Source organism: Cololabis saira, chromosome 1, assembly GCF_033807715.1.
Source record: "Cololabis saira isolate AMF1-May2022 chromosome 1, fColSai1.1, whole genome shotgun sequence".
Taxonomy (NCBI): Eukaryota; Metazoa; Chordata; class Actinopteri; order Beloniformes; family Belonidae; genus Cololabis; species Cololabis saira.
In genome coordinates this window covers 7,354,318-7,382,060 of record NC_084587.1, presented here as the reverse complement: position 1 = coordinate 7,382,060, position 27,743 = coordinate 7,354,318, and the positions used below count along the sequence as shown (strand labels likewise).

General features: G+C 40.7%; 1 protein-coding gene across 1 annotated transcript in view; it reads left to right on the top strand.

The window, feature by feature from the left end:
* LOC133454388 (ADP-ribosylation factor-binding protein GGA3-like) overlaps positions 1-21,984 on the top strand; it is a 48,463-nt gene extending 26,479 nt beyond the window's left edge. Inside the window, exons 11-17 of the mRNA XM_061733169.1 lie at positions 7,246-7,458; positions 7,533-7,585; positions 9,535-9,860; positions 11,282-11,484; positions 16,478-16,647; positions 17,551-17,661; positions 20,749-21,984. Coding sequence (XP_061589153.1) covers positions 7,246-7,458; positions 7,533-7,585; positions 9,535-9,860; positions 11,282-11,484; positions 16,478-16,647; positions 17,551-17,661; positions 20,749-20,859 — 1,187 coding nt within the window. The 3' untranslated portion in view covers positions 20,860-21,984. The remainder of the gene's footprint in view (positions 1-7,245; positions 7,459-7,532; positions 7,586-9,534; positions 9,861-11,281; positions 11,485-16,477; positions 16,648-17,550; positions 17,662-20,748) is intronic.
* Positions 21,985-27,743: the final 5,759 nt, after the last annotated feature.

Genomic DNA, 27,743 nt, shown 5'->3' with positions numbered 1-27,743 from the left:
TTACACTTTTTATGTTTGTGCCACTCACTGCTTAGTAACTGTTTAATAAATACAGTTTTGGTAAATTTGACTTATTCCCCGTTTTTGCAGGAAAGTTTAAAATGAGCATATATTAATGCAGTATGAACAAGAATGTTTTAATGTAGACATATAGAATCATCATACTGGTGTGAATGTAGGCATCAAAATGTTAATTCAAGGCTAAGGCAAAATATCGAGATATATATCGTGTATCGTGACATGGCCTAAAAATATCGAGATATTAATAAAAGGCCATATCGCCCAGCCCTAAACTGAAATAAAGTACAATCAAACTAAGTTTTGCTCCCGCTCTATTTTTAAATAAGCACACTTGTGTGTGTGTGTTTTGCAGCGCGTTTGTGTTTTGCATGTCGGGAACTGAGGATGCGCCAGCCGTGGGGTTGCGGGGCCAGTGCGCTGCATCCCTGGGGCAGATCCGGCTGAAATGCCGGTGGTCTTTCCCCGGGAGCCTCTGCTACAAGCCCTGGGTCAGAGCTCCGTCATTCCCCGGCGGGTTGGACCGGGATCCGCCGCTCAGAATCTCAGGTTAGGAACCCCCGGATCCTCCGCCGTGGGGATGCGAGGGATCCGACGCAGCGATCTCGGGCTAAATTTTCCTGGTATTTCTGGACTCCGTCCCAGGTTGCATCAGCTTCACCCTCCGAGATTTTCAGCGATATCTGTCGGTTACAAACCCCGGTACCGGATCCCCGACATGCGCGTGTGTGTGTTTCGCGCCGGGGAGAGACGGGACCAGCGCGGTGGAGATCCACACAACGGGTATGAAAAGTCGTCATTTATGTTGTGCTTGCCTGCCAGGCTGATGGACAGGAACGCCTATGGTGATTTTTAAAAGAAAAACTTTGCATAAGACGTTTCCAGCCGGAGTCATTATAACGGTGAATGAAAAGAGGTGGCTGGATTAAGGGATGATGATCAAGTGGCTGAGACAGGTCTGGAAATTCGGACTGGCGCAGCTGAATTAGCGGAGCTCTTTAATGCAGAAACAGAGGATGAGGACTTTGAAGGGTTTGATTAATGTAAAAACTGATATAAAGTACAATCAAACTAAGTTTTGCTCCCGCTCTATTTTTAAATAAGCACACTTGTGTGCTTGTTCTGCAGCGGGTGTGTGGGTTTTGCCGCACGCGTGTGTGCAGCTCCGTGTCTGTAGACTGCGCCTTTTGGGTCGGTGCGCCGTATGTATGTTTTAAAACCAAAAATTTTATATCATGTTGTCTGTCGCCCGCAAATTTTTTTCTTTTTTTGGCCGGCGCCATAGTTAGCTAGCTACAAACTCTATACATCCCATAATATATAATAATATGCCCGCGCTCTCAGCAGCGGTACTCGCATCGTTATTAAGCAACGAAGCAGGTTGACTCACGTTGCAGAACAGCGCTGCAGAGGCGCTCCTAAACGTAAATGATCATTGATTTTTTTTTTCTTTTTTAGGCCTGGCGGGGGGTCTCGTTGGCCTGGCGGCCCCGTCAGGCCTATACAATGGTAGGGGAAACACTGATATATATATATATATATATATATATATATATACTATCTACATTATTTTTTTATTTTATAATAAATAATAATAATCTCCTGTGGAGACGGACGGACGGACGGCTTCACACAGCACCCGAGTGTGGCCTCGTTGTAAAGTCCATCCATCCATTCATTTTCCACCGCTTATCCGTTACCGGGTCGCGGGGGCAGCAGCCTCAGCAAGGATGCCCAGACTTCCTTCACCCCAGACACTTCCTCCAGCTCTTCCGGGGGGAGTCCGAGACGTTCCCAGGCCAGCCGAGAGACATAGTCTCTCCAGCGTGTCCTGGGTCTTCCCCGGGGTCTCCTCCCGGTGGGACATGCCTGGAACACCTCTCTAGGGAGGAGGGACATGCCTGGAACACCTCCCTAGGGAGGCGTCCAGGAGGATCCGGTACAGATGCCCAAGCCACCTCAGCTGACTCCTCTCAATGTGAAGGAGCAGCGGCTCGACTCCGAGCTCCTCCAGGGTGACCGAACTCCTCACCCTATCTCTAAGGGAGCGTCCAGCCACCCTGCGGAGGAAACTCATCTCGGCCGCTTGTATCCCCGATCTCGTCCTTTCGGTCACTACCCAAAGTTCATGACCATAGGTGAGGGTAGGTGCGTAGATTGACCGGTAAATCGGCCGTATAACTGCGGACGCTGCACCGATCCGTCTGTCAATCTCCCGCTCCAGCTTTCCCTCACTCGTGAACAAGACCCCGAGATACTTGAACTCCTCCACCTGAGGCAGGACTTCTCCACCCACCAGGAGAAGGCACGCCACAATTTCCCGGTGGAGAACCATGACCTCGGTCTTGGAGGTGCTGATTCTCATCCCTGCCACGTCGCACTCGGCCGCAAAACGCTCCAGCACATGCTGAAGGTCCCGGTCCGATAAAGCCAACAGGACAACGTCATCCGCAAAAAGCAGAGACGAAATCCTGAGGTTCCAAAACCGGATCCCCTCCGGCCCCTGGCTGCGCCTAGAAATCCTGTCCATAAAAATTATGAACAGAACCGGTGACAAAGGGCAGCCCTGCCGGAGTCCAACATGCACCGGGAACAAGTCTGACTTACTGCCAGCAATGCGAACCAAACTCCTGCCCGTTGTAAAGTGTTAATGAATTATTACTTATAGCTAGGGTTGTCTCGATCAGGATTTTTTAGCTCCCGATCCGATCCCAATCACTTCAGTTTGAGTATATGCCGATCCCAATTTTTCCCGATCCGATCACTTTTTTTTAAGTAAAAAAAAAAAAAAACAGGACTAAAACTCAAGTTTCTTTTATTGTCCATTCTCTCCAAAATGGACATATATTTATTTTCACTGACTGCATCATTGGATCAAAACAAAGCTCATCAGCACTGGTGCCACAAAATGTAGAAACATGAAATTGTAAACTAAAACAAAAAGTGCATTATATTGCAATAACAAAAATAAATAGATTTCACTTCAAAAGAGGTTGTTTACCTACTAGGTTCAAAAGTTGAATGACATCCAGTCAAAGTCACAATCAATAAGAAAATTAAAATACATTTTGGCTTAATTCTCAACAGCATGAAATGAATAGCAGCAGCTGTTCATCGTGGCTGTTAACATCAACTAAATTAAAATTAAATTAAATTGTTTCCCTTAGTAATCCCACAATGGGGACATTTTTGCCTCTGCTCCTAGTTTGACTAGAAATGGGTTAACCCTTGTACTGTCTTTGGGTCAAAATTACCTAATTGTCCTGTTCCTTCTTTCCTCCTGCTCTCTTCTTCCATTCCTTTTTTCTCCCCTCGTACATTCTTTCCATGTTCATTCCTTCCTTCATTCTTTTTTCCCTTCCTTCCTTCCTTCCTTCCTTCCTTCCTTCCTTCCTTCCTTCCTTCCTTCCTTCCTTCCTTCCTTCCTTCCTTCCTTCCTTCCTTCCTTCCTCCCTCCCTCCCTCCCTTCCTTCCTTCCTTCCTTCCTTCCTTCCTTCTTTCCTTCCTTCTTGTTTCCCTTCTTTCCTTCCTTCCTTCGTTCCTCCCTTCCTTCTTCCCTCCCTTCCTTCTTTCCTTCCTTCCTTCCTTCCTTCCTTCCTTCCTTCCTTCCTTCTTTCCTTCCTTCCTTCCTTCCTTCTTTCCTTCCTTCCTTCCTTCTTTCCTCCCTTCCTTCCTTCCTTCCTTCCTTCCCTTCTCCCTTCCTTCCTTCTTTTTTCCCTTCCTTCTTTCCTCCCTTCCTTCCTTCCTTCCTTCCTCCCTCCCTCCCTCCCTCCCTTCCTTCTTTCCTTCCTTCCTTCCTTCCTTCTTTCCTTCCTTCTTGTTTTCCTTCCTTCCTTCGTTCCTCCCTTCCTTCTTCCCTCCCTTCCTTCTTTCCTTCCTTCCTTCTTTCCTCCCTTCCTTCCTTCCTTCCTTCTTTCCTTCCTTCCTTCCTTCTTTCCTTCCTTCCTTCCTTCCCTTCTCCCTTCCTTCCTTCTTTTTTCCCTTCCTTCTTTCCTTCCTTCCTTCCTTCCCTTCTCCCTTCCTTCCTTCTTTTTTCCCTTCCTTCTTTCCTCCCTTCCTTCCTTCCTTCCTTCCTTCCTTCCTTCCTTCCTTCCTCCCTCCCTCCCTCCCTTCCTTCTTTCCTTCCTTCCTTCCTTCCTTCTTTCCTTCCTTCTTGTTTTCCTTCCTTCCTTCGTTCCTCCCTTCCTTCTTCCCTCCCTTCCTTCTTTCCTTCCTTCCTTCGTTCCTCCCTTCCTTCTTCCCTCCCTTCCTTCTTTCCTTCCTTCCTTCCTTCCTTCCTTCCTTCCTTCCTTCCTTCCTTCCTTCCTTCCTTCCTTCCTTCCTTCTTTCCTTCCTTCCTTCCTTCCTTCTTTCCTTCCTTCCTTCCTTCTTTCCTCCCTTCCTTCCTTCCTTCCTTCCTTCCCTTCTCCCTTCCTTCCTTCTTTTTTCCCTTCCTTCTTTCCTCCCTTCCTTCCTTCCTTCCTTCCTTCCTTCCTTCCTTCCTTCCTTCCTTCCTCCCTCCCTCCCTCCCTCCCTTCCTTCTTTCCTTCCTTCCTTCCTTCCTTCTTTCCTTCCTTCTTGTTTTCCTTCCTTCCTTCGTTCCTCCCTTCCTTCTTCCCTCCCTTCCTTCTTTCCTTCCTTCCTTCTTTCCTCCCTTCCTTCCTTCCTTCCTTCCTTCTTTCCTTCCTTCCTTCCTTCTTCCCTCCCTTCCTTCTTTCCTTCCTTCCTTCTTTCCTCCCTTCCTTCCTTCCTTCCTTCCTTCTTTCCTTCCTTCCTTCCTTCTTTCCTTCCTTCCTTCCTTCCTTCTTTTTTCCCTTCCTTCCTTCCTTCCTTCCTTCCTTCCTTCCTTCCTTCCTTCCTTCCTTCCTTCCTTCCTTCCTTCCTTCCTTCCTTCCTTCTTTCCTTCCTTCCTTCCTTCTTTCCTTCCTTCCTTCCTTCCCTTCTCCCTTCCTTCCTTCTTTTTTCCCTTCCTTCTTTCCTTCCTTCCTTCCTTCCTTCCTTCCTTCCTTCCTTCCTTCCTTCCTTCCTTCCTTCCTTCCTTCCTTCCTTCCTTCCTTCCTTCCTTCCTTCCTTACTTCCTTCCTTCCTTCCTTACTTCTTTCCTCCCTTCTTCCCTGACCTGAAGACAGCACAAGGGTTAAATGCAGTGGTCTTCCATGCAATGGCCCGGCACCCGGGGAGCAGGAAGGGTTAAGGACCTCAGCTCCACCACTTTGCAGGTCAGGATGTCAGCAGGCATCTACCAGACATCAACACAGACAGATGGAAGCAAACAGTGGCATTATGAGAGGGGGGGCTGCAGCGCAGCATGCAGCTCCTGAAGCTCTGGCCTGCAGACATGTACAGAAGAGAAAAAGAGGGGGCATCTCTCCGATCTGGGGCAGGTGCCAGATGGCTCGAAATAAAGTTGAGCAGCTCTGAAGTGGACCTGGGGATTAGCTCTTACTTCCTAGACACTGGCTTTGAATATACTTTGTACCAAAACTGAAACAAGTTTCTTTTTTTTCAGATTCAAATTCAGACGACTTTTTTACTGTGTTTGCATCACTTGTCTCAGCTCTCTCTCTAAAAGGATGTGTTTTATATAGTCCAAGCTTTTATTATTAGCCCAGTATTAATAGGGAAGTGGGAAGCAGAAGATAACTTATAACCCCCCCCCCATCCTTTCTGTCTTCCTCTGAGCCTCGACGGATGAAAGCAAAGAAGATGAACATAAAGCCAGCGTGTTACAGCTTGTTATTTAACACCTTTTTGATGGCCAGTCCACAAGTTTTTACATTCGTACGATTAAATAAAAAAGAGGATTTCTGCTGTTGCCAGAAGCAGCGGGGTTTCTCTCGTTGCTGTTGGAGACAAACCTGCAGGCAGCAGTGACAGAAATCAGAAGTTTTGATGAGAAAGCATGGCAGATACATCCTAATAGATCTGTTGCATTTCTCTTTTTGTTTTATCCACAGGCTTCTCCCTCAGAGCTTTTTTCGGCTTGTAAATGTTTATCAGTTCAAATCACCCTTGAACACTTGGGGATTGGAAAATAAAAAACGCGGTGGCAGGCGTGTTTTGTCCGTGCTGCAGATGGTGGATGCTTGATTTGAAGCGGCTCTGAAAAGCAATTGTAGCCTACCTTGTTTGGAAGACTGTTACAAAGTGCGCCTCTCCCATCTCTTCTAGGGGATAAAACACTCCTAAAACAAAATCTGGATACAATGACTAGTTGGAGATCCCTTAAATATCTTGCACAAAAAACTGACACCTGAAATTTGAGAGAAATGCACGAATATTTCATTGAATAGCAATGGATACAGATTTTAAACCGGCTGAATTGGACAGCAGATTTAAACGTTGGACAGATCTAGGCATCACCTCGTATTGCACAATATCCTCCAACACTACATTAAAATCCCTGCAGCAGCTTATGAAAAACTTTGAGCTAGAGAAGCAGGACTTCTTCTACGGAAGAGTATTAGGGCCAGGCAGGAGAAAAATAAAAATAATATTTTAGAGGAGGAAGATTTTTTTTTTCATTATGCACTTCGAGAAAAAGTCGAAATGTCGAGAAAATAGTCAAAATTTGTGAAAAAAGTCAAAATGTTGAGAAAAAAGTCGAAATGTCGAGATTAATGTTGAAGTACAAATATTGAGAAAAAAGGCGAAATGTCGAGAAAAAAGTCAAAATTTCGTGAATAAAGTTGAAATGTTGAGAAAAAAGGCGAAATTTCAACTTTATTCTTGAAATTGTATTTTAACATTAATCTCGACATTTTGACTTTTTTCTCAACATTTCGACTTTTTTCTCGAAATTGTACTTCAACATTAATCGCAACATCTCAAAATTGTATTTCAACATTATTCCCGGAAAAGAAACGGCATGGTTCCTAAGAGTTGACCAGAACTTTGCAGGGGGTCCAGGATCCCAAAAAGGTTGAGAACCACTGCTCTAGACGACCCTGTCGGCTGCGTCATTGTTTATATGTACTGTATTTGTTATTTTTACTGGTACAACATATATAATGTAAAAAAAAAATCCATCTTTTTTTACATTATATATGTCGTACCAGGTAAAATGTATTTTTTTTGTATTGTATTGTGGCATCTTGTTGAAGAAGAACAAAACAACAGCATGAAAGCGCTGCAACCACACAATAAACTCCTAAAACAATAGGAGGAAACATTTCAGGGAACTCAAACCCCTTCCTGGCGCACGGAGACAGAAATGTACTTGATGATGAATCTTTTTTTCCATGATAGTGACTGGAAGCACGAGTCAGTCGGAGGTTCTGGTGGACCTGCTGGGTTTGGACCTCCACAGCCCCCCTCCACCCGAGCAGGAGCCCGCAGCAGCTTCCCGGGCTTTTCCAGCCGACCTGCTGTGTGGATCGGCGCCCGCTGACCCTCGGTCCGAGTGTGTCAACGTACCTGCGTCAACGCCGTCTCTGCTGGACGACGAGCTGCTGCTTTTAGGTATCAAGCATCTGAACCTTCTTCGTTCGAGGATTCCTTCAGATGTGTTTCAACATATTAGTGACTCTTCACAGATCCCTGTCAAACCGGCCCTGGAAATGAGATCATTCACGTGCAAACTGTGCAGGTACTGAAGTTAAAACCAGTAATTATTATAAATGTTAAAGCTACTAAACGTTGCAATACCACTTGTGGCCACATGGGGGCGTTTAGATATTCTCCGCAGTGAAATCCAGGTGAAACGTTTGTGAAGTACGGAGTCCCTAAAGGGACACAGATTTTTTTTTAAATATATAACGAGTTTTAAGCGCGCGCGTGAAACCTTTACGCGCGCACGTAAAACCTTTAAGTGAACACATAAAGTTGTTTACGTGAGCACGTAAAACGTTCATGCACTCACTAAAAAGTTTCACGCGCTCTCGCAAAACTTATAAGTGAGCGCCTAAAAGTTATTCTACGTGAGCGCGTAAAAACAAGTACATGGGAGTATTGCTGGAACAGGGGACCATCCAGTTGCTCCTGCTCTGTTTATGAATGGAAATGACATTACAGGATTTAACTGAGCTATATTTTAACCTGGGACTCCATTATAAGGACATTACCACTTTGCTTGCAAGTAACCAACTTTACGTGCTCACTTAAAGGTTTTACGCGCACGCTTAAAACTCATTATAAAAATAAAAAACAATCTGTGTCCCTTTAGGGGCTCCGTAGTGAAGTGTACATTGAAGGTTGTGTTGTTTTTCTCAGCCTGTTTCAGTTTTAGTTTTAGTCTAGTCTTTGGGTCAAGCTATCATTTTAGTTTTTATTAGTTTTAGTCACGTTCATTCTCCTTTTAGCCGTGTCAAGTTTCAGTCGACTAAAAGCCTGAGCATATTAGTTTTATTTTAGTCAAAGATTGTATTTAGGCAAACCCATTTTACAATTCAAACGAGGTTATCTTATTATTATATTATTGTTACCTTATAGACTCAAGAATACATTCATTCCAGATACAGAAGACTCTATTTTGAGTTTACAACATATTTATTTTTCCGCATTTCTCCCCGTCTTTTTCTTTTTCGACGGCACATTGGGTTTTCTTTTCCACGTCTATGTAGGAAAGTGTATCCAAAGATGGTTTCTTCTTCTTCTCCAGCCCCAGAGCAGATCCCCGCGTTTCTGTATGTAACTTTGTTTTTAATTGACGTGAACCTAGAGCTCTGCGTTAACGGCATCAGCCTCTAACTCTGCAGCTGCATCTTCTGGATCTGATTCCTGCTGCAGCAACTGGGATTGAGGACTAACGTCACCCAGCAGAACTAAACCAGAGAAACTACTGAAAACATGGACATTAAACCAGAGAAACTACTGAAAACATGGACATTAAACCAGAGAAACTACTGAAAACATGGACATTAAACCAGAGAAACTACTGAAAACATGGACATTAAACCAGAGAAACTACTGAAAACATGGACATTAAACCAGAGAAACTACTGAAAACATGGACATTAAACCAGAGAAACTACTGAAAACATGGACATTAAACCAGAGAAACTACTGAAAACATGGACATTAAGGAGCTTTGGTAGAACATTTCGTCTCGTTTTGGTCAACGAAAATGGAGACACATTTTAGCAGAGTTTTTATTTTGTAATCTACATTTCAGTCTCGTTTTTATTCTTCTACGATATTGCATTGTATATTTAATTATCGTCACATGACCAGCCTTTTTCGTTGCGTCTCGTTTTCCTCGGGTGATAAAGGTTTGTTGATGACGATATTTAGTCATAATTTTTGTTGACGAAAGCAACTTTAATTGAATGGTTGCCGTTGGCTTACGCAGTGACACCTGACGCCTGAAACCGGAGCGACAGGTTCTGGGTTGGTCTGGACGGGTTTGAGGGCAAAGTTCTGTCTCCACCCCGGTTGAATCCCGCCACCCAGACGACCTCCAGCTCCTCGGCTTGAACCTGTTACACGATCTTTCTTTTAATAGCTGCCCCCATGTGATCAGAAAGTGGTATTTCTACGTGTCTTTAAAGTCTTTGCCCCCTGGAAGTAAAGCTGCATCTTTTCTGCCTTGTGTTCCAGCTTCCCTGTGAAGATTCGGGTCTCTTGGACCCCGGTCCGTCTTCCGTTGCTGCGTTCTCTGCAGCTTCGCTCCTCCTAGACTCTGCAGCGGCGGCCTCCGGTGGTCCCACCAGAACGTCTCCAGCGGACTTCCCCTTCTTCCCCACTCCGCTGCTTTCTTCTGCAGTCGCGGTCCAACGGTTTCCCGGTTCAGCGCCGGCCGGCGTGGCTCGGTCCGCTCTTCCACCGCAGCTCTGCTCTTTCCCCGGAGTCTCCCGGTCGCCATCGTCTCCCCTCGGCCACGGTTCCCACGACCTCCCCATGCTGGACCTGGGAGACATCGATTAGTGAGTCAAAAAAGAAAAGATTAAGAAGAATAAAATACATATGCTTTAAATTTTACCAAACTTGGGCTGCTCGGTGGCGCAGTGGGTTAAGCAGCGGCTCATATACTGAGGCTACAGTCCTCCTCCTGCAGCGGTCGCAGGTTCGAATCCCGGCCTGCGCACCTTTGCTGCGTGTCTTCCCCGTTCTCTCTCTCTACCCCTTTCCAGTCTGCATCTTCAATAAAGGGCCACTAGAGCCCAAAAAAATCTTTAAAAAAAAAAAGATTTTTTTTTTTTTTTTTTTTTACCAAACTTGGTATTAACCATTAATATATATGCAGACAAAGTAAAAAAAAAAAAAAAAAAGTGAGTCACATGTGACCTCAAACCTAAAACTGGGTCGGCGGCGCCGGTCCAGTTATACGGAAGAGTATTAGGGCCATGCAGGAGAAAAAATGTTTGAGAGAGGAAGATTTTTTTTTATTGAGCACTTCGAGAAAAAAGTTGAAATGTCGAGAATAATGTTGAAATACACTTTCAAGAATAAAGTCGAAATTTTGTGAATAAAGTCGAAATTTTGCCTTTTTTTCTCAACATTTCAACTTTAATCACAAAATTTTGACTTTATTCTTGAAATTTTACTTCTACATTAATCTCGACATTTCGAGATTGTGTTTTTTCCGGAGAAGAAATAGATAGTTATGGGTAGTTTTTGTCACTCTTAATTTCTTCCGGGCAAAAAGATTCTTATAAACCGACATGCCACCATGGATTATATCTGAGAACTGTAGCGGGGAGACTGTTAAGCCAATCAGAATGCAGAACACGATGCACAATGCAAATCCGTGAAGCAGCGAGACGTGAAAGCTGAACCGCGTTATAGCCAGGGATTATTGTATATGTACTAAAGCTGCAACGAATGATCGATGTAGTCGACAAAAATCAATGATTTAAATCAGTTGCTAACAAATTTAATGATCAATTATTAGTTCGTCAAGGAATAATGGCGTTAGCAATTTTTTACTGACATCATTTCAAATAACAGAGGTTTAGAAATGCAGGTATTTTTGTCTGTTTTAGGTGGTGAATGCTACACATCATCCGTCATGCTCTCTTTTGTGGGCGATGCAGAGAGCAGAGAAAATTATAAACACGTTTTTCATTTAAACCAAACTCAAATATCTCCAAAATTGCTCCATAAAACTGGATAGAATCCTCCATAACTCTTAAGTACTCAAAGCAGCCGGTGGTCTCTCGCCGTACATTACTGTATATGTTTTAGGTCACAGCACCAATAATATTGTAAAAGTTCTGTGCAGCTGATCCGTTCACATCTGTACATCTATCTAGGTATCTGATTCTAAAAGGACCAAGATGCAACAAACAAAGAATGAAGATAAATTAAGATAAAGTAAGTAAATGTTGCCGTTTCCCTCCTCCAGCCCCGCCGGCCCGTCCACCTCGGCTGCCTCGCTAACGGCCGCGGCGATGCGAGGGCGGCCGAGTCCCCCGACCACCACGACCCTGGCGGACGTGAAGCCGCTGGCAGACGCTCTGGTTCTCCCCGTGAGCCCGACCGGCGCCGCCGAGGGAGCGGAGGCGTCTCTGGCCGCCGTGTTCGTACCGCTGGAGGCCGTCAAGCCCAGTGAGTTCCAGCTCATCTGTTCATCTACATATTTACACATCTACATATCCGTACAAAGCCAAGCAGGAGTTTGCAGGAGTTCTTGTCCGCTGCATGAGTTCGGGAGAGGTCAGAGGTCAGAGGTCACCCTGACGGGGTTGAGAGATGCATAGGAATCAGAACTTCTTCTTCTTCTTCTTTCTTCTTTATTTCATTCATTAAAAGAAAAACAAAACAGCTCAATATAATTACAACAAATCTCTTTCCTTGAATGAACGGGAACAGAAAGAAGACTAAGCTTATTTTATCTGTCCCTTTTTCCTAAGAAATCAAATTTCAATTAATATAATAATTTAAAAAACTAATTACGCAATTTAAAAAAAAAAACACTTTCCAATTAACATTTTTTTTTAACTTAGTTTTTATTTCAGTATCAGCAACTTATACATTCCTTTACATACACATTTTCTACCATTTTCTATTTATTCTGTCTGTACCCACAGACTAGTTGCACCATTTAATTAGCAAAGCAATAAAGATAAGAGCGAGACACAGAAGGAGAGAAAAAATAAATTAATTAATAAATAAAGTATATAAAAATAATAAATATGAAAAAAATAAATAAATAAAAAAGGGGTGAGGTGGGGGAGGGTATTAGTGTGTCTTATGTATTACTCAGTATGTTATCTGTTCCATCTGCTTTCAGTAATATCTGTAAGAGATATGTTTTACCTCTACCCTCAATTCCTTCCGGTATCACACCTAGTGTTGCCACCGTCGGATCTTTTATGAGATCTTGATTAAATACTACTGAAAGGGCCCCAAACACATCTTCCCAATATGTATTTCATTTTGAGCATGTCCAGAATATGTGAGTATGGTTGGTTATCTGCCGGCCACAGTTTCTCCAGCATTTATTAGAGTGTGTATGACCCATTTTGGCCACTACTGCAAAAACTCAAAATCTTACCAGGAACATTTGTCTTATTTCTAGTTAAAATGTCTAATTTTTAGTCAGAAAAATCTCATTACACTTAAAACAAGAGTCATCACCAGAAAAATAACTTATTTGACCATTTTCACCTGTTTCCTGGGGAAATAAGTTTCCCCACTGAGGGAGAAAATAAAGGATATTCTATTCTATTCTATTCTATTCTATTTCAAGTAAATTCTCACTTGAAATAAGTAGGAAAATCTGCCAGTGGGACAAGATTTATCTTCTCATTACAAGCAAAACAAATCTTGTTCCACTGGCAGATTTTTCTACTTATTTTAAGTGTAAATCTACTTGAAACAGGTGAAAATTGTTGTTTTTTCCAGTGATGAGTCTTGTTTTAAGTGTAATAAGATCTTTTGACTAAAAATGAGACATTTTAACTAGAAATAAGACAAATATTCTTGTTAAGATTTTGAGTTTTTGAAGTGTATTTCTGGTGTCCGAAAGAACCTTGTGATCACCTTCCATTTGTATTCCCTCCAGTTATTTGAATTGGTGACTAAGTGGTGCTTCTGTGCATATTTCCTCCCATATGTCCTGTGATATATCCGTATTCATTTCAATTTCCCATCTTTCTTTTATCCTTAATGTATTTTTTAACTCCATGCCTAAGAATGCTTCATAGAAAAGTCCAATCACTTTCTTATTTCCGTTTCAGTTCAAATGGAGTAGGCTCCAAGACTTTGTCCCAATACGTATGTATCGTTAAAAAGTTCCTTAATTGTAAATATCTGTAGAAGTCCGTGTTGGGGAGCATAAATTCCTCTCTTAACTGTTCAAATGATTTAAGGCTACTATTCTTATGAAGTTGGTGTAGATTCGTGAGACCATGTTCAGACCACTTTCTAAAATCCTACATCCAAATGAGAAGGTACAAAATCTTTTATAAAGCCAATACTGGTCAGTGCAGAAATTTCCTTTGGGAGGCCAAATTATTGCTTCATTTTCCTCCAAATCTTTAGTGTGGCTCTAGTCCACTCACCCCTTTGAGTTTCCCTAAGAGGAATATTTAGAAAAGGCAAAGTCTGTAGAGGTATCTCATAAACTTTTTTCAATATTGAGCCAGCGTGTGAATGAAAAACCCTGGATCCAGATAGTCTGTGCTGTCTTTGGGTCAAAATGACCCAATTCTTCTATCCTTCTTTCCTCCTGTCATGCTCTCTCCTTCCTTCTTCCTTTCTTCTTTTCCTCCTTTTTTACCCTCCTTTACTCCTTTTTCTTCCTACCTCCCTTTCGTCATTCGTTCCTTTATTACCTTCTTTGCTTTTCCTTCCTTCTTTCCTTATTTTCTCCATTCCTTCCTTCTCCCCACCCTTCTTTCTTTCCTTTTCTCCATTCTTCCTCCCTCCCTTCTTTCCTTTTCTCCCTTCTTTCCTTCCTTTCTCCCTTCCTTCCTTCTTTCCTCCCTTCCTTCTTTTCTCCTTTCTCCCTTCCTCCATCTTTTCCTCCTTTTCCTCCCTTCCATCTTTTCTCCCTTCCTTACTCCCTTTCCTACTTCCTTCCTTCTTTCCTCCTTTCTCCCTTCCTTCCATCTTTTCCTCCTTCTTTTCCTCCCTTCCCTCTGTTCTCCCTTCCTTACTCCCTTTCCTACTTCCTTCCTTCTTTCCTTCTTTTCTCCTTTCTTCCTTACTTCCTTCTTTCCTTCCTTCCATCTTTTTTCCCTTCCTTCATTCCATGTTTTCTCTCTTCACCCTCCCTTGACCCAAAGACAGCACAAGGGTTTTAACTGTGCAGCCCAGAAAGAGTATCTTAAATTTGGGAGTTTTAGTCCAATAAATGTAATTTAAAAAAAAAAAAAAAAAAAAAACTACAACAAAGTTATTAAAATAACACAAAATAGCTGTCGTCAAACACAGATAGTTGTATTCTTTTTTGATTCAAAGAAAACAAATATGAGAATGGTGCTAAAAAGAGCTTCCATCTGCGCGTGTGACTGAGTTGTGGTTGGAAAACTGAACGTTTGACTTTGCTGCCGCTCAGTGGCGACGCTGGAAACCTGAATGACAGCAGGATGTTGTGGTTTAAGAGCACTTCAGAAATCACAGGGGGAGAACTGAAGAGGAGTGAGATCAAAGCTGGAGGTCGGTTTTCTTTCCCTGGGTCCGAATGCCACGTAACCCGCGGTAACGAGCTCGTCCTTCAAGTTCAAGTTGACCTTATTAGTAGCCGTAGGTGGATTTGTTTTGCAGTAGATGGGAGAATCTCTCACACATTCTTTACAGTCATTAATTTGAAACATGACAAATACAGAGAACAGGTTTAAGACTGTACTCACAATGCTCACTGAACAGGGTAAAAGTAGATGTTGCTCACAAGGCAAAGAACAATAAATAGAGATAGAACCAAGGTCAGGGTTTCTAATAACGTTATTGATCCCCTAGAGGGGAAATTCACTTGTGCAGCAGCAAACATACACACGCTCGACAATTTTTACAAAATATACACGAAAGTACGAAAAGGTATAAAAAAAAGTACCAATAAATAGCTAAGTAATTAAAAAGAGCAATAAAAAAGAGCAATGTACAAAAGGAGTACTAAACCCGAAAAACGAATAACATGTGCAAAGAGACAAAAAATACCAGTGATGCATTTAAAGAGAGAAGGTTACTGCACTTTTAAACTGTACTTGTGGAGTGACGTGAGCCATTACTTGAAGAGAAAGCAATTTACAAAAATGCTGACCATAAAAATATATGTACATAATTAAACAGAGCAAATATACAGGTGGTGCTTTCAGAAAAGCAGGTTATTGCACTTGAATGACTAGAGTTGGTTGTTGGAGAGTCTGATGGCTGTCGGGATGAAGGACCTGGAATAGAAGCAGGAGAGACCTCAGCAATAAGTAAAATGCGTTAAGATTTGTTTAAAAGAGAGACAGCAGCAGGGACAAAGCTGTTCCTCTAGTTCCTAGTTCTGGGGACTATGTAGCTGGAACTCACTCGCTAAGGGATTGGAGGCATCATTGAAATGGAGCTGGAGCTGCAACTGCTTGGCGTCCAGCGACTCCAGGCCCAGCTGTGTTTCCCCAACCAGCCGACCATTTAATGATCCGGTTGAGTAAGAGCTCATTTCTTTTAGGGGCAGGTTTCTGAACCATGATACCAGGGAAAAGGTTCAAACAGATTCAATAAAAGCGTGATAATAAGTGTTGTCCCGATCGATCGGGCGGCCGATCACGGCATTTTCAAAACATGTGTATCGGCCAAAAAAGTATCGGGACATTCCTAGTTATTAATGTTTTTAATATATATTACATCGTTTTATATATATTTTGCATTTAACGACAAAGTAAGTGACGAAACTAACATGGTTTACATGTTTGAATTGTGAAATTTTATTAATGTTCATGTTGCATTAAGCTGCTGCTATTTATTTCATGCCATTCAGAATGTTGCATTAAGGTTAAGCCAAAAAGTATTTTAATTTTCTTGTGTTTGTGAGTTTGACTGGATGTAATTCAACTACCTCTTTTGAAGTTAAATGTATTTATTTATTTTTGTTATTGCACTATTCTGCACTTTTTGTTTTACTTTACAATTTTATGTTTTTACATTTTGTGGCACCAGTGCTGATAAGCTTTGTTGAAATAAATGTCCATGTTGTTCTCCAATGGGCAATAAAAGACACTTGGGATAATTTAGTTTTAGTCCCCTCTTTTTTTTTCTTTTTTTTTAATTCATTGCCAAAATGTATCTGATCGGGAAAAAGTATCGGAAATGTATCCGGAGCCAAAAAAAGTGATCGGATCGGAGAAAATCAGGATGGGCAGATACTCAAACTCAAGTGATCGGGATGGGAAGCTAAAAAATCCTGATCGAGACAACCCTACTGATAATAAAAAAGTGTCATCATGGTCCTATCAATGTGGAAACGGGAAAACTTCCTCAGACAGAACAGCCGCTGGTGTCCCTTCCTGCTCACAGCTTTGCAGTTCTCTTTACATTTTAGGGTAGAGTCAATGATTGTCCCCAGATGTTTACAGGACTGCACTTATCCTTCTCTCCTCGCTGTTTCCAGGTCAGGTCTCCCCCGTAACGGTTTATGACCGGAACGGCGTCCGTGTCCTGCTGCACTTCGCCACCGAGTGTCCGCCGGGTCGGCCCGACGTGCTGGTGATGGTGGCGTCGGTGCTCAGCGCCGCCCCCCATCCTGTCAGGAACGTGCTGCTGCAGGCCGCCGTCCCCAAGGTGAGGAGATAACCACCAGCTCCCTCCTCATCTGCCACAGCCACACAGTCATTACATTAGACAGACATTGTCAAGATCTATTGGTATTATTTACAAAACAAGGGATCTGTTGGACAAAAAAATGTTTGCACATATTGTATTTCTCTCTTATAAAGCCATACATGTCATATTGTGTGCGGATTTGGGGAAACACATACAGAACTTATATAGACCCTATAGTTAAACTCCCGAAAAGAGTTGTAAGAATAATAAATAGTTTCTTATCGCGATACTACTAATAAATTATTTATAGAGGCAGGCACATTAAAATTCATAGATATTGTTTATTTAAAAGCATTAGAAATATTATTTCGAGTTAAGAAATAAAAGCCTTCCTACTTGTATTCAACATTTCTTTAGATTAAAAGAAACCAATTATAATTTAAGAAGGCTATGGGTCTTTGAAACATGTTATGTGAGGATTAAAGTTAAATACAGATGTGTTTCATTTTTGGAAGTCAAATTATGGAATGGACAGATGAACTGAAATTATGTACATCTCTGTTGAGTTTTAAAAAAATATTGAAAGACAAAATAATTAAGGATTACAATGCAAAATGATTTGAATATAATTTAATTATGCAGAGCGATTTAGAGTAAATTTTCTTTTCTTTCTTTTCTTTTGTATTACTGATAAACTGGGTTATCTTTTGGAAGGTACAGGATCGGCAAAAATAAGCTTCGACTTCAGCTACTCCTTTTTCGGTTACACAGAGTTTGTTTGTTATTGTTTTATAGTGTAAATATGTATAACGTTTTGTCAGTTACATGCACACAAGTTAAGTTGCATATAATGTCATGTAACTATGGTGGAGATGGTTTGCTGCTCCTGTCTGACGTTGGTGGATGTTCTGCCGCCTCTAGATGATGAAAGTGAAGCTGCAGCCTCCGTCAGGATACGAGCTGGCTCCGTATAATCCCGTTCACCCTCCCGCTGCCATCACTCAGGTCATGCTGCTCGCCAATCCTCTGAAGGTACAAGTCAGCCTGCAGCTTTCTCTTTCATATTCATACACTCGTGTTCTGATAGCACTTTTCCACTAGTACCTACTCAGCCCGGCTCAGCTCCACTCGGTTTGGTTCTTTCCCACTGGGGGTCTAACGTGCCGAGTAGATATTTTTCTGTAACTACTCTGATTTTTTTTTTATTTTTGATTTTTTTTAATTTATTTGCACAGTTTTGAAAGAAGAAAAAAAAATACAATGGAATGCATTTAGAGAAAATTAAAAAAGAAATAAAAAAACAACAACATAAAAGAAAATGTGCTGGAGAGGTCAGAAACGTGAGAGGCTTATCAAGTGACCTCCCCTCTATAATAAACTTCAGACAGTAAAGAAAAAAAACACAAGATAATTAAATAATAGTTAGTGATGCACCGAAATGAAAATTTGTGGCCGAAACCGAAGCCGAAAATAATAATAAACACTTGGCCGAATACCGAACAATACCGAACATGGTTCTTCAGCAGTTTTTCATTTATTTTGCCAATTTTTTCACCATTGCATAAATCAAATACATTTGATTTAGGCATGCTTTTCAAAGAAAAAAATATTTTACAAAATTACAAGGTAGAAAATATTTATTGAACATAAAAAAATGAAATTTTTTTAATTTCCCAGCATTATGTTGTTTTGGTTCCACCTCCTGGTGAATGTTAGGTAAAATTCTTATGGGGTTAGTTTTTGGTTGGCCAACGATTTATATAGTGCACAACGTTGCGGGACGGAGCGGCCAGTCTATTTCCTTATTTTACAACGCCGTTATTAATTGTTCGGTTTTTTTCCCCACTTATTCCACCGAACACCGAAAGTGTTTTTTTGCCATTTTCGGCCGAACAATTTTGGTTACCGAACAATCGGTGCATCACTAATAATAGTTAAAATAGACATCTTTAAAAATATGATAAAAGGAGCAGACTGTAGCATAAACCAAAACAAAGAGCATCTGGATTTATAGTATATACAGTGTACAGTGTACTTGTATGTACATGTAGAGACAGACACACAAGCTACAGCAGACAGTGATGGTAACGGGTCAGCAGCTGTTACATCTCAGCTATGAGTTTGTTTTTAATCTTTTTTTGAAAACAAGGAGGGACGGAGTGCCAGGTACCAGGTTTGAGAAGTTATTCCCCAGGGCGACCCCTCTGTATTTAATATTATATTGCCCTCTAATGATGCGACATCGAGGTGGATGGAGAGGAGATGCTAATACCTCTGCTGAGGTTCTAAGCGGCTGAGTCGGCTGTATCTGACATCATCACACTACAGGCCACCGATTGGTCGGGGGGTTGGAGTCAGACGTCTGAGTCAGGATGTGACATCAGAATCAGAATCAAAAAAAGCTTTATTGCCAGGTCAGACATAATCAGACGAGAGAACTTGACTCCGGTTTACACCGATGGCACCATTAATAATAATTTTATTAAACCAGCAACGGCAGCAGAAGTCTGTTTCATGATCCAACTCTGAGGTGCAGATGTTCATAAACCTGGTGGCTGAGGAGAGAATTAAAAAGGGATCTAGACCTTGTAAGATACTTTATTTGAGAAATTTGACACAAGATATAATACAAAAAGAGGGTGAATATCTTGTTAAAGTTCTGCTATCGGCAAGTAAAAAAGCAATAACAAGGTTATGGTATAAAGCAGAACCACCGAACGTGGGGCAGTGGCTGAGACCTGCGGAAGAAATATTTGTAATGGGAAAAATGGGAAAAATGGACAGATTCTAGAGCACAGCAAGAGGACACCAGCATCACCACTGGACAATAAGGACATGAGAATAATTGCTTTGTGAAGTATGTTAAACCTGACACTGTTATTGTTGATGGAATTTTCATTAAAAAAAATAAGTAAAAAAAAAAAAAAAAGGGATCTAGACGGGCGATAAGGAACGATCAGATCTACCAGGAGCTCTGTCTCTTCATAGCTGCTCACGGCTCCAGCTGACTTTTCAGCAGCACCGAGACAAACTAAAAAAATTAAAAAGCGTTGCCGCTTGAAGCTTCTCTCACTCTCATTTTTTAACCTGATATGGAACACAAGCCACAGACCCAGCAGCACATCTATCATCTCCTCCAGGTTCTACATCTTTAGTGTTGTTGTCTTCTTCGTTTAGATCACACAATCAAATACGTCATAGCAGCTTCTCCAACCTCCTACTTCTGCTCCAGGTGCTGAATTGTAGTGGAAAAGAAACCAGGCCGAGTTGAGATGAGTAGGTTCTAGGGCTGTTCGATTAATCGATTTTAAATCGTAATCGCGATTATGTAATTAGAACAATGTTAAAACGTGAAAATCGTAAAATCGATTTTTCACTTTTTTTTAAATTTTTTTTTATTTTTTTTTTTACCTTGTCTGCACACATATTAATGATTGATGGAAATACCTCTCAATACCTGCGACAAGTGCCACATGGGAGAGGCTCTTTAGTGTAGGAGGGGGCGTTGTAACGGCCACCGGGCATCTCTCAAGCCAGATGCCGTAGACCGGCTCGTGTTCCTTGCAAAAAACTTGCAAATGTGAATAGCAAATGTAATGACTGACATTACACACCTCTACCTCCTTCATGGGTTGCATTATTATTTAGCATGCAAAGACCCAGTTTAGTTTAATTAGAAAATGTCTTGTTTTATTTAATTGGAAATATAACTTACTGTATGTTTGCAAGTGCTGATTTGCTGATTTTTTTTTTTTCAGAAATAAAACTTTATATTTTATGATATTTTTTTCAACTTTTTTTCAACTTATTTTACAGAGTTTTGCACTTTATTCATTCATTTTTGCTTTAATAAGAGAAAAGTTTGCACTTAAAGCCCAATGGGAAAATCATTTCTTTGCCTTTTGTCAATTCACAAAATAATCGTAATCGAAAATCAGATTTTGAGAGAAAAAAATCGAGATTTTATTTTTGGGCAAAATCGAACAGCCCTAGTAGGTTCTAGTGGAAAAGTGCCATAACTGACAACCGCCCACCGTCTCTCGGGTCACGCGGCGTAGCGTCCACTGCGTCCGTCTGTCTTTCATCATCGTCGTGTGTTTTTTTTTATGTGTTTTACAGGAAAATGTTCGGATGAGGTTCAAGCTGACCTTCATGCTGGGAGAGCAGCCGTTTACGGAGGTGGGGGAGGTGAGCGGCTTCCCGCCCGCCGACAGGTGGGGCGCCCTGTAGCGCTGGGAGTCCCAGGTCTACGAAAAAACGGTCAGAACCGGCTTTCGTAGACGGTTTCATCAGATCAAAAACTCAAACGAGCCTCGAGGAGTTTCACGAGGCCGAAGCAGAACTTTGACCAGAAGGAAACGTTAAGAACTTGTTGAACACGGATGAAGGTTTGTCGTCGACAGATTTTAAGTTATTGTAAAGTTGTTACTACTGTTATATCTTTTTGTAGTTTTTATTTAATATTTATATCTGGTCTCTGGTGAGGCGGTTACTGAGGTCGTCCTCTGATCAGTATTCAGTCCTCGGTGTCCGTTACAGAGAGACCGCTAATGTGACACCGCGGCCATGTGGTCATGTGATCATGTGATCACAGCCTCTTGCTTAAAGGAGACCTATTCTGGCATCTAATACCTATTTTAAACAGGCCTCGAATGTCTTAAAAACAAGCTTTTGATTGTTTTTGCTAAATAAATTAGAATTTCAGCCTCTAAGCCATGTCTTTATCTTCCCATTCTCTAACCTCATTATCTATGCAGGATTCTGAGTGGGCGGGGCTATGATAATGAGGCTCTGTGCTGATTGGCTGCCTGAATGACGCAATACACCGCTACGGAAAAAGTTGTTAAAAAGTAAGGGCAGTAAAGTACAGCAGGTACATCTCATTCTTAAAATGCAAGAATTACGTTTCTATACGGTCAAAATGTACAAAGACCGGGTCAAATACAGGATTACAAAAGTAATCTGTAACAATTTGTACGGTGAATTAAACCAATTTGACAATTCTATGCAATGCCTGTTTCCAGGTCTTATTTCACACACCTGACAAGAATAAAGTCATTAAAAGAGATAAGTTCCTGTAGTTTCAAGTCCTTTTGCAACATGTTCCACGGAGAAGGGGCAGGAAAGACAAAAGCCCTCCCCCCCAGCTCAGTGAAACAGATTGTTGCTTGAACGCAAATCATAAGAATCAACATTTCTCTGTGTGATAAAGTTGCAACTGTAAGAGGGCGGTGGTCCAAACATGGACTTGAGCATCTAAAAGGAGCTCACTGGGGAAGAACGTGGCCTGTGAGGCCTTTCTGAGGCAAACTGCATCCAAAATCCTCCTTTGCTTTGATACACGGGAGATAAGTTAACAAAGGGACGACCGTTGTTTGTGTTGATGTTGAATCACGCGGCTGAAGCAGCATGCAACAGCGGAGGGAGTTTACAGGAAGTTAAATCGATCCTCCATCTTTTATCTGGTGGTAAAGAGAGGAAACTCTCTGTGCAGCATCTTCACGGCCTCCAGCTCCACGAATTCAGGTGATCAGTTCTGTATTTACGACAAGATAATGGACCTCTGAACCTCCTCCTCCTGCGTCCACTGACGGCCGTGAACAGGCTCGTAACTCTGCATGAGTCAAGAGTTTCATGATGATTTATTACATCGAGTAGCGAGACGAACAGTTGTTCTCAAAACAATTATGATGCAGTTTGATTCATGAGCTGGCGATCAATATCAGACGCTACCAACTTCTGATTAAACTTTCATTCACATCAAATCCCACTAATGAACTCAAATGTGATTTCACCTTTTTATTTCTGGACGTATCTGAAAAGTTGAGTTAAAAGCGAGCTGTTCCCTCAGACAACAGGCCTCTCGATAACGTGTATTGATGAGATGATTTATCAGTGCAGATGCTTAACAAGAACAACACCTGGATTTAACTCAGCTAATAGGTAACATTAGCTGTTTAACCCTGACTGATGCCGTGAGCAGCTCATTGTTTCCTAAACACGTCAGAAGACGAGTCCTGCGGTCGCGGAAAATGTTAATCTGTTTCAAAAGGTTTGAGTTATTGGTACCAAGCTAAGAGAACATCTAAGTAACTGTTAAAATTGGGGGAAGACCTGGAAGGGGAGCGGATCTTCTTGGATGATCAAGATCACCGACCACTTAAATGTTTGGTGAAATGAAAAAAAAACCCAGTAGAAGTTGCAGCTATGTTCAAAACTGAAAGTAAGAACCTTTCACCAGTGTGAAGGGAACTGCAGAGGTAGGAACTAAACGGCTGTGTAGCCTTAAGAAAACCATCATCAGTGGGGCTAATCAGAGGAAAAAGCTTTAATATGCGAAGGGGCATAAAGATATTGGACTCTGGAGCAAAGGAAGATGCTGCGTCCGAAATTCCATACTTCCACTCTAATGAGTGGAGAGAACAGTATGTGAGATTTTATAGGTTGCTAAGTGCTGCGCAGATACTTAGCAACCAACAAAAATGGAGGATAACGTTACCGGTACCGAGCAAACCTGCAGCAGCAGCAGCATCACCATCACGCTACAATTCAAATGTGAGTAATTAGGTGTGATACGAAGAATAAGTAAGAATAAATAGTAAGAATAAAACCACACAGCACAGGAGGAATGTCATCTTGTTTGGGCCAGGATAAACGGGAAAGAGCGGAGCGGTGCTGCTACTGCTGCTGTGACAGGAGTTGTTACCACGGTAACAACTCCCCCTCCCAACGGCAGGAAGTGCCGTGTGCGCTCGGAGTAGTACGTCCCAATTAATGCATACTACTGATATTTACTCAAAAGTGTGCCGAATTTAAGTATACTTTTTGAGTATATGGGTCAATGACGTGACGCCTATATATTCTGAAAAACAGATTTTTTTTTCAATTCAAAAAAGGTTTTAATGGATAAAGAAATACCATATGAACTACCCGCATATGGACTCACTTGAATTTTACAAAAAAATACTACTTATTTGGGATTTTATTGTTGTTTTAAGCATCAAAATGTCATGTGCTGCGACCGTCCGACCCTGACTCTTGTTTTGAAAACCTTTTTTGAAATCACTCTAAATGTTTTTAAATCAATTTTCTGTCCTATCTGGCATGATTTCCGAACTGTCTTGTAGTGTGTAAGATTGCAACACATTTGTATTTATATTTCCATCATAATATACAAACAAAGTTTGACTGATGATGTCAATTTTATGAAATATTATGGGGTGCGACCATTAAAAAAACAACCATTTTTGTATAATACTGAAAACTTGTTAAGGAAATTAATTTATTTTAATATGAATCATGGTTGCACCACATGACCTTTTTTAAGGCTAGTGCCAATTCATCTTGACAAAAAACTCACTTAAAAACTCACTTAATTTAAAATGTTTATATTAATGTATTTGTACACAACATTCTTAATGTTTGAGCTACTGCAATAGATATTCTTTTTTTTATTATTTTAAAATTGACCTGTTGAAAATCCTTATTCGTCATTGACCCATATACTGTTTAGTATGGTGTTTCGGACGCACCGAGAGGGTCATGGGGTCTGAGGAGTCCAGATTTACCCAGAGTTCCAGAGTGATGGGCGGATGAAGGGATGCTCCCATCAAGCCTCATGCAGCACAACCCTGTGGGGGCGGTGCCATCATAGACATATATATACGTATATATATATATATATATATATACATATATACGTATATATATGTCTATGGGTGCAGTGATCTGGGGTCTCTGCCGTTGGTCCGGTCTGGGTTCAGCAACGTTATGAGACCAGGTGACCAGTGAGTCCAAAACCTGAACCCCGTTGAGAATCTTTGGGATGTGCTGGAGAAGACTTTACACACTGGTTGTCAGAATGACTTCACAGTGAACGCTGTAATCGAAGCGAGAGGCGGTTCGACAAGACGCACCGTTGGAGAATCACCTCAAATGTCAACAGCATCACTTCTTCTTCTTGTAGCTGTAGCGTCCAGTATTTTCTTCCAAGTGTTTTATTACACTGCTACTGATGATGAAGTGAGACATATGCAACAATGATGGAGTCCAAAGATTTCTTTATTAAATATGACAAAATATCTTCAAATGTAGCTCGTTTATCTAATTAGACACACAAGTCGAGGTTCCAATTAAAAGTTGCCAGATAGTCAGATTTACAACATATGATAAATCGATCACAAAAGGGTGGTTATCTATTACAATAGATGGTAATCTATTACAACAGGTGGTAATTTATTATAACAGATGGTGATCTGTTACATTATGAAACGACGTGGAGATGAAATGTGATCAGTTACATCTCTGGATTGTATTTTAATCGTGGATTTCCTGCAAAATGAACTTAAATCTCGAGGAAGGCAGAGTCACCAGCCGAACAATCTGTGAATCTCAGCCCTAAAGTACAAGGATCAACCATGTGTCTGTTTTCTGGTTTAACTGATGCACTAATTACAATCACTAACGATGAGAGGACGCACTGATTACTGACACGGAGTAAAAGCTGTATTTTTGTCCTGCCTGCTGTTGGATGATGTCGGAGTTGAGCTATTAGGTTGAATGGAAGTGGAAGTGTCAAGATTCATATTAGAATATGTATATGTATGTATATATATATATATATATATATATATATATATATATATATATATACATACATATACATATTCTAATATGAATCTTGACACTTCCACTTCTATTCAAGTACTATTCAACCTAATAGCTCAACTCCGACATCATCCAACAGCAGGCAGGACAAAAATACAGCTTTTACTCCGTGTCAGTAATCAGTGCGTATATATATATATATATATATATATATATATATATATATATATATATATATATATATATATAATAAACTTTATTAAGGACACAAGGTCCATAGCACAACAGACAACAGACAAAGGGTACAAAAAATAAAAATAAAATCCACAGTAATCACATATCACATATCACATGACATTTACATAAAGGCTTTTACGCCAATGATTCCAGATTCTGGAGAAGAACCTGACTGAGCTCTGTGCAGGGTTAGTCAGTGTGAGAATTAAATTGTTCCCAGAGCCCGACAACCTGCACATACATCTGTGCATAAGGTTACGCAGTACAGCAGTGCAGGTAGGCACACCGACACTGACAAACAGCTGACTTGCACTGCTCCAGCGTGGCACCTTGAGCAACAGCCTCATCCCATCATTATAGGCGACACACAGTTTCTGCATACTGCTCTTTTTATAGCGACGCCACAAGTGAGCAGTATACATGGGGGTACAGTAGGCTCTAAAAAGTGCAGCCTTCACAGGTACAGAGCACACACCAAATTTGCGTATAAGTGTGTTCGCTTGCGCATACAATGCACGACGCTGTCTGTAAATGTCCCTATCATCAGACAGCATATATATATATATATATATATATATATATATATATTTAAGGCTTGAGAAAATGGATCAGTGATTTAAAAACATGAAGTTTATTTTAAATTATTCAACCCAGCTGTTTGGGTTTCTGGGTATGTTAGTGTTGTATTTCTAAACTTTCTAAGAATTTCTCATAAAAGTATTTGTTTAAGATTAAAAGTCGGTTTGAATATTTAAAATGTATTTCTGTGCATGCAATTAAATAAAGATTTTTTTCAGCAGTATTTATATGTATTTTCATGTAGAATTAAAACATCTGGAGAAAAGAGATTCTGAACGGTTTTAGAGAAACGTGCTCCCAATCAGAATCGTTTTTTTTCCAGGGAAGGCTTTGCATCTTTCAGCAAGACGAGGCTGAACCAGATATTTCATCAATTACAAAAGAATGGCTTTGTAGAAGCGTCCAGGTTTCTAAACTGGCCTACTTGTATTTGTCCCTTCATTAAATTAAAAATGCAACAAAGAAGACCCAGGAGCCGGGTCCTGGAGGACTCAGGAATGGGATGATATTCTCCTCACAAAAGTCCCATCAACTGGATGTAAACAAACCATTCCCTTCCTCCCTTTTTCTCCTTAAGATTGTACATTTCCTCCGTTTAAACATCTGATACATTTCACTATGCTCCATTGTAAGTGAAATATTGGTTAATAAAGTCTTCCAACCTTTGATTTGTACCTACTTGTGAACCCTGTACATTTAATCGTACCAGTACTTTTTTGTTGTAAACAAGTACCTCTATAATACCTCGCTTTAGTTTCCCGCTTTTACTTTAGGTATTAATTGGCAAAGGTTGAATTATTAAATATTTTTGTTTGAAAATGGTGCAATCAATCAAATCAAATAAAACTTTATTTATAAAGCACTTTTTATACAATAATAATGCAAAGGGCTTTACATAATAAAAATCAACACTTAATATAGAAAAACGCACACACTCGTGGTTAAAAACACACATTTGGTCATTTTCACAGACATCCTCACATTAATATCCACAGCACACATTAAGACATAATCATGTAATAAATAAATACCTGGCTTGACGCTTGAGGAACAATATCAGTATGAAAAAGCTTATTTTTATGTCAGATTAAAGTAAGACATGTCTTGTCTAATGAGTAATACTCTTACTCTTCAGTTAATAAATTACTATAACAAATAATATATGCACATAATCAGTCAACGAAAAAAAAAATCCAGGGTTAATAAAACATCAAGGAAAAATACATCTAAATAATGAAAACCCAAATAAAAAATAACACATTTACATATGCAACAAAAACATGATTAACCATTTGTTTCTTTAATTTCTTCCATGTTTTAGTATTCAGTGTTTTGTTCCATTACTTCGTCAGTCAATCTGACAGCCCAAAGCCCATTCAAATTATATCAAACGGCCCATTCCCCCCAAAGTCAAGGAAACTCATTTTAAATTGATCAATAAAATGTATCGAAACGCTGAATTTTTGAGACAAAGATTTAAATTTGAAGTTGACCCCTGTGCTTTTTGTAATGAATCTGAAGAATCACTTGACCATACATTTCTATTGTGTCCTGTCTTAAACTTTTTGGCGTGAAATTAGAAATTGGCTATCTTTAAAAATGAACGACATCCCAAAATTAGAAATCTTAAATATTATTTTGTACATAGATACCATTGATAAATCAGTGTCTCTCTTGGTTAATGTCATTCT